Here is a 12,465-nt window from a genome sequence, read left to right on the forward strand (position 1 = left end):
GTGGGTGGGTGCAGAGATCTACTTGTCTTACAGCTGCCCAAGACAAGCCTCATCAGTAAGTTCCCTTACTTACTGAACCTGCCACCCACCACTCTGAAGTGGTCTGTGTCTTTATTCAGTCTCTCCTTGCTCTCCATGCATAGGAAGCCAGTTTTGAATCTCACCCAGGAAACTCCTGAGGTGGCAACCAGTAATACCAACACTGTGCAATGCTATACAATACCATGCAATAAATACTTAGTGAATACATTAATCTACAGTGAGAAATGCATTGCTATTACACAGATACAAAACTGTTCTTAATAACATGAACATTTCTTTACATGTTGAAGAGTAATTTATTTTTTAGGTACACAAGATTACACGGGCCACTGGCCTAACTCAGTATGAAATTTCTTATGCTTTCATGTTAACAACTTTTGCGAATTTTAATATAATAAATAATTCTTGAGTACCTACTATGGCAAATTACTGAGCTCGATATTGCATGGGGATCCAAAGTATAAATGATAATAGCTACCTAACTAGATGACAAGCACTTTATATATATATATGAGGAAACTGAGGCTTAGAAAAAGGCTATGTATTCAAGGTCACTGCTAGAATCCTAAAAGCTAAGATTTGTATCCAAGCGTGAATTAGTAAATAAAGGAAGCATGACTCCAAAGACTATGCTCTTGACAGTATACCATGTTAAGACAATATTGTTACCATATTCATTTTAAGTAAAGTACAAATGTTATTAATTGGGTACCTGATGAATATCTTCAGTAGCTCCTGATAACATAACATCATTTTTTTGTGCTGTGAAAAGTGTTGTGGGAAGGGCAGGGTTAGAATTCAGCTGCAATTCCAATTCTTCCAAACTCATTGGACCATGACTAGCACATGAATCTTCATAACCACCACCTGTTATCAAAGATATAAACAAAAAGTAAAAATTCTTTAATTTATCTTAGAAAAAGAACAAATAATTGACTAAAATTACCAATATTTCTCACTGCTGAATAAGAAGTAGCAGTGTACTTTAACCAAAATAATCTGGTACCAAGTCTTCCTTGCAATTAAAACCAAAGCTTGTAGAGAATGCAAAAAGTACCTATGTCCAGACAAGTCTATGGACTATTCTAAGTTTCCAGTCAAGAAGTTGCTCATACAGTCTATACCCAATCCCACTCCTTCACATCAACTCCTAGCATTCCAGCTTACCTTTTCTATCAGTATGAGTCAGTAGAATACTTTCTTTCTAAAATGTAATATGAAAGCAAGGGGTAATCGCCTAGCTAGAAAATGTTAGTATTGCTTAGCTCTGTTCTATAGATATTTTTCTTCAAATGATTACGTTCTTTTCCTCATCCAAATGGCATCCCAATCAAATCAATAAAAAGAAGGCAATAGGAGCAAAGCTATCTATTTATCTAATAATATCATGGTACATTTATATTGTACCTTATACTCCAAGCACTTTCACATACATTATCATTTAATTAGAATATTACAATCATTCTGTAAGGTAGGCAGGTCAGATAGTTTTATAACTATCATTTACTGACAAAGCTAAGGCTCAGGGAAGTTAACGGACTATCCAAAAAAGCAGAGAGCTAGTAAGAGGAATTAAAATCCTCATTTTCCAACTCCCATTGTTATTTATTTTACATTCCTGCTCAAATATTTCTTAGAAAATTCTGTTTTTCCTAATTAATGGCCACCTTTTAAATATTTAGCACAGAATATCTCATTGTAGTCAACAGAAATAGATCTAGATCTGAAGCATTATACATAAGCAAATTGTTTTAAATGAAATAATATTTTAAAGACACCATAAATATTTTCCATTTAAAGTCAGTGTATTAGGGCGCCTGGGTGGCTCAGATGGTTAAGCGTCTGCCTTCGGCTCAGGTCATGATCCCAGGGTCCTGGGATCGAGTTCCGCATCGGGCTCTCTGCTCCTTGGGAGCCTGCTTCTCCCTCTGCCTCTCTCTCTCTCTGTCTCTCATGAATAAATAAATAAAATCTTAAAAAAAAAAAAATAAAGTCAGTGTATTAAAAAAAAAAAGTCAGTGTAGAGGGTGCCTGGGTGGCTCAGTTGGTTAAGCATCTGCCTTTTGATTTCAACTCAGGTCATAATCTCAGGGTTGTGGGAGGGAGCCCCGTTTTGGGGCTTAAGATTCTCTCTCTGACCCTCCCTCCACCTTTCCCTCTCTAAAATAAAGTCAGTATACTGACAATTTCTTAGGTATAGCAAATAAATTACCCTCTGATCTTTTATGTTAATCTCTATTTTTAGGTGAGTTTTACATAAAACAAAATATATACCTTGAGTTTTAATTTTTACTTTTCCAGATTCAATCTGTACAAAACAATTTCTCAAAATTATCACCTATTTTATTGTCATTAATTATCTAGCATGATATTATTAATTTAATAATGGTAATAATATCCATCATTCAGATTAACTATTGTTCCAGGCCTTATAGATTGGCTTGTTTATATTCTTTTTTTAATTTATTTTTTAAATTTTACTTATTTATTTGACAGAGAGACACACAGTGAAAGAGGGAACACAAGCAGGGGGAGTGGGAGAGGGAGAAGCAGGCTTCCCACTGAGCAGGGAGCCTGATGCAGGGCTCGATCCCAGGACCCTGGGATCATGACCTGAGCCGAAGGCAGACGCTTAATGACTGAGCCACCCAGGCGCCCTTAGCCTATTTATATTCTGATATGTCTTATTCTATTCATATGTCACTTTTCCAAGATTTTCCAAGGGCTGGCAAATGAATTAAGATAAAAGAATTAGCACAAATAATGTTAAAAGAGAAGATATTAAAAACTCCGTGCTGATAATACGGTTATGTATCTAGAAAAACAAGAGACTCTAGAGAGAAAAAAGAACTCCATTAGATTTAAGAAGAGAATTCAGTAATTAGACTTAATACTAGATAAATATATAAAAATCATTGGTTTCTCTCTATATTATACCAGTATGCACCTAAAAATAGAAAAATAATCCTTTACTATAGTGACCAAAACATTAAAATAATTAAAAATAAGATTATTAAGAAAAGCATAGAATCCATATGATGAATATTATTACATCTTATTGACAAGAACAAAACATTATCTGAATAGTAAGATATACCATAAAAATATGAATTCTTCCAATATTAATACATAACAGTACAATTCCAATTAGGGTGATTTTTTTTTTAAAGATCTTATTTATTTATTTGAAAGAGAGAGAGTGCACAGCATGGTGAGGGGCAGAGGAAGAGGAAGAAGCAGACTCCCCCCTGAGCAGGAAGCCCGATGTGGGACTCGATCCCAGGACCCCAGGATCATGACCCGAGCCAAAGGCGGACGCTTAACCGACTGAGCCACCCAGGTGCCCATAGGGTGATTTTTAATAGAAAAAAAGTTTTAGAGTTTATATGGAATAAATGTCTGAGACCTGCCAACAAAAGTATGAAAAACTTTTTGAAGGGGAAACTTGCCCTTTCAGATAATAGAATGTGCCATGAAGATACTATAGTCTAATATGTTTTAGATCATAAAGAATCCAGAATACTTATAATAAAGAATCCAGAAAAATATTCCTACCTCTATGAGAATAATATACAAACTGGTTGATATTTTAATTCAGTAGAAAGGAAAACAGCTTATCTATTAGTTGATGCTGGCCCAACTAGCTATTTATGTGGAAGAAAATCATATTGGACTTCTACCTTACACCATTTGCAAAAGTAAATTCCAGATAGACTTAAATATAAATATATACTAAATGATGAAACGCTCAAAGAAAATCTACAAGACTACAGGTATAAACTTATGTTAGCAGAAACCTAACCAAGCCATAAAAACACATAAAATATAAAAGATAGAAATAACTATATAAAAATTTTTGTTAACTATATGGCAAAGAAAGACCATAAAAAATGTCAATGAATTCAGTATAAATTTGGAAAAAGAAACTTGCAATGCAGGTGATAGAAAACATCTAAAATATAGAAATAATATTACATGGTTTTAAGAAAAATTCAGAACCTAACAGATGGGGAAAGCACTTAAGTAGGTAATTGACAGAAGAGCAAATCCAAATGGCCAATAAACATGAAAAGACACAGAAACTCACAGGCAATCAGAGACTTATGAGTAATTTCCATAGGATTTACGGTGTAAAAACAAATGCAGGCAAGTGGGCATGATATGATCTCAACTTGTAAAATAACAGCACACACACACATCATATGTATCTATCATGTATATTATACACATGAGTGTGTCTATGAACAAAAACAGGAAGATTACATGCCAGAATCTTAACATGAGTTAGCTGGGGTAAGGCAAAATATGGGATAGGAGAAAATGTGAGGACGAAGAATGGATAGAAGGCACTCCAAAAAGAGTCTATAATTTAATGTATGATATAATCACATTTTGTTTTATGTAAAATTATATGTGGTTAATGTATGGTATAAAGAAAAAATTCATTAAAAAGACACAAGGTAAAATTTGATAAAAGACCTAAATGTAAAAAACCCGAAAGTATATAATCAAATATCTCCCAAATGCTTCAAAATGTGTAATAGCTTTCAACTCATAGAACACCCTATCATTTAATATATATTTCCTACATCCTAGGTGCTATAGACTCTGCTAGATGACAGGGATAAGACAGTGAACAAGATAAAGTTCCTAACCTCAAGTGAGATTACAGATCAGTGTGACAAAAGCACCATTAGAGGACTATACAGAGAGCACATATGACAGGCATCTAACCCAGTGATAAAGGGTCAGGAAAGAATTCCCTGACAGCCATCATAACAATGCTAAATTTGCTCAACAACACAATGGTGTCACTTCTAAAAAGTATGCTCATTGAATGTGGGTGTCTTGTCTGTATAATGTAACTTAGCTCTTTGTAACTATTGTATCATTCACATCAAATTTATCATAACTTGAAATCCCTAATTTTACTCTTCTAGAATCTTACTGCGATGAAAAAGCAACCTTAGACTTAGACACTTCAGACTTTCAGAGAAGGCTAAGTCCACCCAAAATTGCCAGTGCCAGCAGCAGCTTTGGGTTTGTCAAATCTAACAGATTTTTCCATTTGCATGAAACCCAAAGGCGCCTCAAATTCCACATGCTTAAAACCCCATTCATCCTTATTTCCTCCTAATTCTATCCCTTCTCCATATTCCCTCTCTCTCAGTGAATAGAAATTCCATCTATCCAATCATATGGATAGATTCTCCTTTCTTTTGCTTTTCTCATATTCAAACTTAAGTCTTGTCCATTCTCCTTGTCTCTCAAATCTCCCTTTTTACATTTCCTCACTGTTGAATAATGTTTCACCAGCTTTACTGTAATAGCTGTCCAATCAGGCTCCTTGCCTCCAGTCTTAATCCTTTCCAATCTATTCACCACCCTGTACCTTAGATGATCATGCTAAATAAAAGACAAAGATCATCATATCAGTCATTTACTTACAATCCTTAATGGGTCTGTGAATATCACAAAACATTCAGAATTGATAGAAATTCAAGACTGAATTTTCCATGGGCATAAATATAAAATAAGGTTGGCATTATTTTCTATTTGGTTCACAAATGGATCCCTATCATCTTAGAGTAAATCCAAAAACTATTTCATATATTATCCAGGATTTTTTAGGACCTAGTTTCTGCTCACTACTCCAATCTCATTGTATCCTAAGGTCTAATTCATTGATTAAGAAGAGAATTCAGTTTGGAAACTTCTAAGGCAGACATTCTTCCTAATACTAACTTTAAAAGCGAGATCCTCAGTTAACAAATGGGATACACAACCCATAGATAAAATAAATGAGTTTTTTTTAATGAAATAAGAATTGTAGCTTCAATATCTAAACCACTATCAAAATATTTTTAATCTACACAATGCACATTTGCAATAGCTTTCAACTACAGCTAATAGTGCAGTATAACTGAAACACACTGGGGTGGCCCATAATAAATTCTGAACATTTCCTTATTTGGTTTTTGTAAATTAAGCAGATGAATTCTATTCCCAAGCATATAGGAAGCAGACAAATGAAATAACACAAAAGGTCATTAATAGATCGCTTCATAAAATGTTGTTGTTTTGAAAAGAATTATTTTGATCCATTCATTTGTGTACTCCATTATAGATACCTAAGACAAACAATACTGTAATTTACTAATATATTTTGCCTGTATAAATCTAATAGAAATACAATCCCAATAAAATTATTGGGCTCAGAGATATTAAGTTACTTGCCTCAAAGTACACAGAGCTGGAACTCAAACTGATATCTGAAACTCCAAAAGCCCAAATTCTTAGCCACACTCTGCTATATTGCCTCATCTGTATGCTCGATCTTTATGTTATGCCATATAACTTACTATTTTTTTCCTATTAAACAAATATCTATAGTGTACCTACTATTATAAATACACTGTACTGTAGATAATATGCTAGGTGCTACCAGAGGGATAAGGAGAGACTAAACAGGATATATCCTCATGTATTTTATTCTATAATAATTTAACAAGTACCTAGTTTTTCTCAAGTACCCAGCAGCTCTCAAGTGATCTGTGAGAGCCACCTAGTGTCAATTCTGTTTAACTGCAATCTGCAGTTAGCTGGATACAAATATAACAAGCAAAGGCGGGGGCGGGGGGGGGGGGGGGGGGAAGAATAGGAACAAACCAAGAAACAGACTCTTAACCACAGAGAACAAACTGATGGTTACCAGAGCGAAAGTGGGGGAGGGGAGGAGAATGGGTAAAACAGGTGATGGGGATTAAGCACTGCACTTGTGATGAGCAAGTGGAAGTGCTGAATCACTGTATTGGTACACCTGAAACTAATATTACACTGTGTTAACAAACTAGAATTTAAATAAAAACTTCAAAAAGTCACATTTTATGCCATTTTAAATCCTACTATGCAGAATGCAGAACACTTAATGCTCTCACTATGTGCACAAAATGAGAAATAACTCCAATCTTACTTTACATTTATTCTCCTGGAAAAATTAGTCTTGAATTTCTCTTAATTCTGAATGATACGAGGTGTTCACTCAATATAAAATGGAGATTTTAAATACTCTATACCAATGTTTTTCTAACTTCATGCATTTCCTTTTCTGATTTTTGGAAAATCTGCATACCTCCATAAGTTCTTTTCACTTAAGAGAATGCAGAAATGGGCATGGAAAAATCAGTAAATGAGAATATATTTGCTCCTCATTAATTTGCTGATTCCACATTTGCAAATTCACCTAATTTATTTCTAACCACAAAATCCATAGTCAAAGTGCTTTTGTGATTATTCACAGACCCGGGTAGATCAGTAAAAAACTTCTGCATCACCCAACATACACTTTACCAGCTGAAGCTGAACAAGCTGATGCTGTTTTCTTATTTCAGTTCTTATACTGTAAACAAGGGTCCTTTTTGCTATCTAGTCACTGTTTATTCACATTTTTGTGCTTTTTGTTGGTGATCTGTGGTTTCAAGTGGCCCCCGCTCATAGTGCTATAGTGCTATCTGGGATCCTAAGTGCACAAAAGTATGACGGGCATTAGAGAGAAAAATACATGGAGTCTATAAGCTTTGTTCAGGCATAAGCTACAGTGTTGTAGACCTTGGGCATAATGTTAATGCACCAACAATATATATTACAATAAATTCCTTTAAAAAGAAACACACATTAACACAGTTATATATTGATCAGTTGACAAAGATGATCAGAGGCTTGCAGGAATCTAGGTCTGTATTTTCCCCGAGGAGCAATGGGTCAGTATTTACTAATGCAGCGTTCCTGGTGACTCCACAGAACGTAACTAGCACAGATAATGAGAATCAACTGTATATGCTAGTGATCGGTATTCTCTCTTCTATTCTTATTTCCAAAGTGTTATAGCAGAAAGTCTGGCTAATGAGGTTCTAAAATAGTGATAACTGCACTGAGCACAGTGTCAGAAATTCATACAATGTAAAGAGTGAATTTCTACAGTATTATCTAATTTAACCTTGTCCTAAACAAGATATGTTCTGTCACAGTTTGGTGTTCTAAATTATATTTTTTTAACATACAGTAAACTAAACATATCACTATTAAATAATTTCAAGTGTATGTATTCATATTACCAAAATTACTCCATGCACCACCCAGTGGTTCACGTACTAACACTGATACCTGAATCACATTTGGGAAAATACTGGCATATAGACCACAAAAAAAGTCATTACTAAACTTTTCAATAATGCAGACCGTTTTTTTGTTTGTTTGTTTGTTTAAAGATTTTATTTATTTATTTGACAGAGAGAGACACAGCGAGAGAGGGAACACAAGCAGGGGGAGTGGGAGAGGGAGAAGCAGGCTCCCCGCTGAGCAGGGAGCCCGATGCGGGGCTCGATCCCAGGACCCTGGGATCATGAACTGAGCTGAAGGCAGATGCTTAACAACTGAGCCACCCAGGAGCCAAAACGGACTGTTTTTAATAAAGAAATTTTGCCCCCACCTGAAAATAGCTATTTTCTTAATTCAGATTAGGATCACTACTGTAATTATAACACAAAACAGAATATAGTATTCAGCATGGAAATAGTACAAAGACAGTGTGATGGGATTCCAGTACATTCTAATAAATGATATATCAAGAAGCAATATTTTGATGTATACCTGTAACTGTGTCAAATTGTTGAGATAATGGCTTAGGAGCACATTTCTGATCCAAAGACTCTGCATTCGTGGCAGGTGGCTGCATAGAGACAGAATGTCCCAGTAAGATGTTCTCTACTGCTGCTGTCAGCCTGGGCCTTTGTCCTTCGCTAAGTTCACCTGCACTGTTTTCCAAGTCCTATCAAAGGTAGAAATAATTGTTAAGAGCACTATATTAAAACCAAGTCAAAACAGCAAAAATTTGTCAAATACCATGATCCATGACACTTGACTGCTTGAAAGGTATTTTAGACCATGCTTATTAAGCCACACACACACTACTGAAAGACAGACTTAAAAAGTTAGTTCAATCAGGCATCTGGCAATAGGCTTTGTTGCTAATATCTTATTTTTTATGAAGTTAAATAACCATTATGTTTTTCAAACTCCAAATTTGATAGCAAAACACATAAGAAAAATTTTACGATTTAAACTAAATAATGGCACACACTGCATATTCATACAGCTTCAAATTAAAATAATAAAAAATTTATCTTTCATTCTTCATTAAAGAAAACTGCCTGAACTTGTTAGGGTGAACCTTATAGTTAAGTGACAAACATTACCCCTATCCAAACTGTTACATTTTTTAGAAGTACATAAGTTGAAGAAGATTACTTTCATCATATTTAATGTAAGTTCTTCCCCCAGGAAAGTATACAAGTACAAATACATTTCTTTATCAAATATATAAAATAAATTTAAAAACTAAAAAAATGAAGACTTCTATTTTCTTTCTGCATTAAAAATTATATACATGATCACTACCACATTTTGTGACTTAGAAATATTCTATGGACTCTGAGAAACAAACTGAGGGTTCTGGGGCAGGGGATGGGTTAGCCTGGTGATGGGTAATAAAGAGGGCACGTACTGAATGGAGCACTGGGTGTTATACGCAAACAATGAATCATGGAACACTGCATCAAAAACTAATGATGTATGGTGATTAACATAACATAATAAAATAAAGAAAATAAATAAATATTCTAACTATGAGTTTACTAATCAAGAACGGAATAAAAATTCTAATATCTGAAAGCTCTCATGCTTTCTCATTTAAATGGGGTTTAATTACAACCAAGTGTTTTTCTAGAACATATGAAGAAATCGCTGCTGAAACATCTTCGATGGCTCTGTTGACTATAAAGCCTAACTTCCTAGCTCAACATTCAAGATTTTCTACAATTTTCCCAAATTCTTATGTAGTTCTATCTCCTCTAAGTCCCTAATCTGACTTTTGTTTAGGAACATCAATTACCTCAACAACCTCTAAATAGAAAAGGAATGTTTTGAAATTAATATAAAACCTTTGGAGACTCTTAGGCAAAGATTAGAACGACAGCAGATACACTTTCCCTAGAAAATAATTAGGAATATTTCACAGTGTCTCTATTACTTTGCCACTACCATATAAAATGTTGTGTAATAAATAGTACCTTCTCTATTATGAATCAATTTTCTAGGGTGCTTGTAATTGCTGAGCTATTTAACACCTTAATACTCTATGATTCTACTGAAGCCTTAGCTTGCCTACTCACAAAATGCTCTCATACTCATAAGTATCATTGATCTTGGCAACAACCCAGACTGCAGGCACTGGTGCCCCAGAGTAAGAGTAACATCATCCCCATCTGGGATGAAAAGTTGCAGGTGAAACCGGATCAGGATTCATTCCCCTCTTCCCCTCCAAACACCAGGACTGGATTATAAAACCTCCATATTCCTTCCTAAGTATCTTACCTTGTGACCTCCTTGCCTCTACAGTGCCCAAGCCCTTCCATGGCTTAAAAGGTTCTTTATGATCATCTAGTTCAACCAACTTCTCCAGACTTTTCTCTTTATCTAAAGTGCTAGTTACACTGAGATATTCAACACTTTCTAAATATTTTGATCAGTTATCAACTATAGAGTAATTGTTAAGCCCTTTCTCCCTACAGGACTGTAAGTTTCCTAAGGGTAGGGTCCTGTCTCCTCCATCTTTGTACCTTTTCCAAGGTTGTGTCTGGCGTATAGTAGATATTCAGTAAATGGCTGAAGAAAGAAAGAATGAATGATCCTCACAAATCATTTAAAAGGGCTTCAGTTTTTTCAACTGTAGAACAAGAGGGCTGGAACAGATGGCCTAAATTCCTTTCAGCTGTAAAACTCTAGAGCTCTGATTTCAGGTTAAAGTTACTATAAGGTTGACCCCTCAATAAGCTGAAGAATTAGCATGCTTTCACTAAAAGTAGGAATATTTTTGTTATATTTTCTGTATTTAGATCAAACCAAAAGAAAACAAAAATCATTAAGGTTAATAAGTACCTCTGAATGATAGACTGCTTGCTGTGAAACCAAGAAGTCCTGGTTCTGTTTAGCAAGAAGAGAAAGAATTGCATCTGCTTGAATTTTTTTATGGGGCATCCTAATTACTTGTCCTTCGCTGGGAGGATCATCTTCCTGAATGAAATATAAAGACAATTAACATAACAAAATTCTACGAAACAACTGCATTTTTCTTGACTTGTGATTAATGAAACATAGCAGCCATCATGAAAATGGTCATATTAGCACTCTGTGGAAAGAAGGTGGACACTATTTTCATCTAGTTCTCGTTTCCATTTGACTGTACTAACAACTCTTTAGTTTTGCCTCAAATAGAAACAACACTATAAAATAATTTGCTTACACTTAAACTGGACATTTATTATAATAAACATGAAAATTGGATCCTCTGTCCCAAGTGATTGAGTTGTAAGGATTCATAAATGTTTTATGTAGGGCCATCAGGTTTTTGGTTCATACAGTTTCCTGCTTCATGTTTACGCAGCACCCAAAGCAACACCAATGTAGTGATGGGGGCAGAGCACTGGGGGGATGCTGAAACCTGGACCACAGGCAAAAATGAGAAAGTGCAGAAAGTGTTAAGGCACCCAGAGACCTCTGATTGTCCCTTTGCCTTTTGGCTGACCTTTGGTACTTGGCTAGGGAGCAGGTACTGCAACCCTTCCTGGAGGACCCAGACTAAGCTTCTTGGTACTTCAAATAAGACCTATCCCAAAGATGAAGGACAGTGTGGGCTCAGAGTCAGAGAAACTGGATTCCCTTGTAAATACAACTATTAACAAGATTTTTAATTCCATCAGTAGTATGTTTCACTTAGTATTTTACTAAGTAATTTGCTTACTATTTTACTAGGAATGAAACAAAGTTTATTAATTCTAGATTACTATAAGTCTTTATCCCCCAACTGTATATAGATAAATGCCTATTGGTGACATGACTCCAAGTTGTTCTTGGATTTTCAAAATTGTACTTCTGTACTTGACTTCATTATGAATTTTTAGCATATCTGGGGCACCTGGATGGCTCAGTGGGTTAAGCCTCTGCCTTCAGCTCAGGTCATGATCCCAGGGTCTTGGGATCATCATAGAGTGCTCCCTGCTCAGAGGGGAGTCTGCTTCTCCCTCTCCCCACCCCTCATCCCCGCTCTTGCTCTCTCCCTTTCTCTCTCTCTCTCTCAAATGAATAAAAAAAAAAAAAAAATTTGTAGCATATTTGATTTAGGCTTAGCAAAAACATTAGAGTTCAGTTTCAAATGAAGAAAAAAAGATATTATCATTTAGTCCCATTTTGGTTTGGCTATTACTTTAAACAAACTTACTATAAACTTAAACATGCTCTGGCACCATGATAAAGTTCTAAGAATGGGTAAAAATGCCATAATGACATATTAAGTAAACCAAATGTTAG

General features: G+C 35.2%; 1 protein-coding gene across 1 annotated transcript in view; it reads right to left on the reverse strand.

Annotated features, from left to right (window-relative positions):
- KIAA0586 (KIAA0586 ortholog) overlaps window positions 1–12,465 on the reverse strand; it is a 107,755-nt gene that overhangs the window by 36,314 nt on the left and 58,976 nt on the right. Inside the window, exons 27-29 of the mRNA XM_021701334.2 lie at window positions 11,038–11,172; window positions 8,692–8,869; window positions 762–909 (exon numbers count right to left, since the gene is read on the reverse strand). Coding sequence (XP_021557009.2) covers window positions 762–909; window positions 8,692–8,869; window positions 11,038–11,172 — 461 coding nt within the window. The remainder of the gene's footprint in view (window positions 1–761; window positions 910–8,691; window positions 8,870–11,037; window positions 11,173–12,465) is intronic.

The sequence above is a fragment of the Neomonachus schauinslandi genome, chromosome 9 (genome assembly GCF_002201575.2).
Source record: "Neomonachus schauinslandi chromosome 9, ASM220157v2, whole genome shotgun sequence".
Lineage (NCBI taxonomy): Eukaryota > Metazoa > Chordata > Mammalia > Carnivora > Phocidae > Neomonachus > Neomonachus schauinslandi.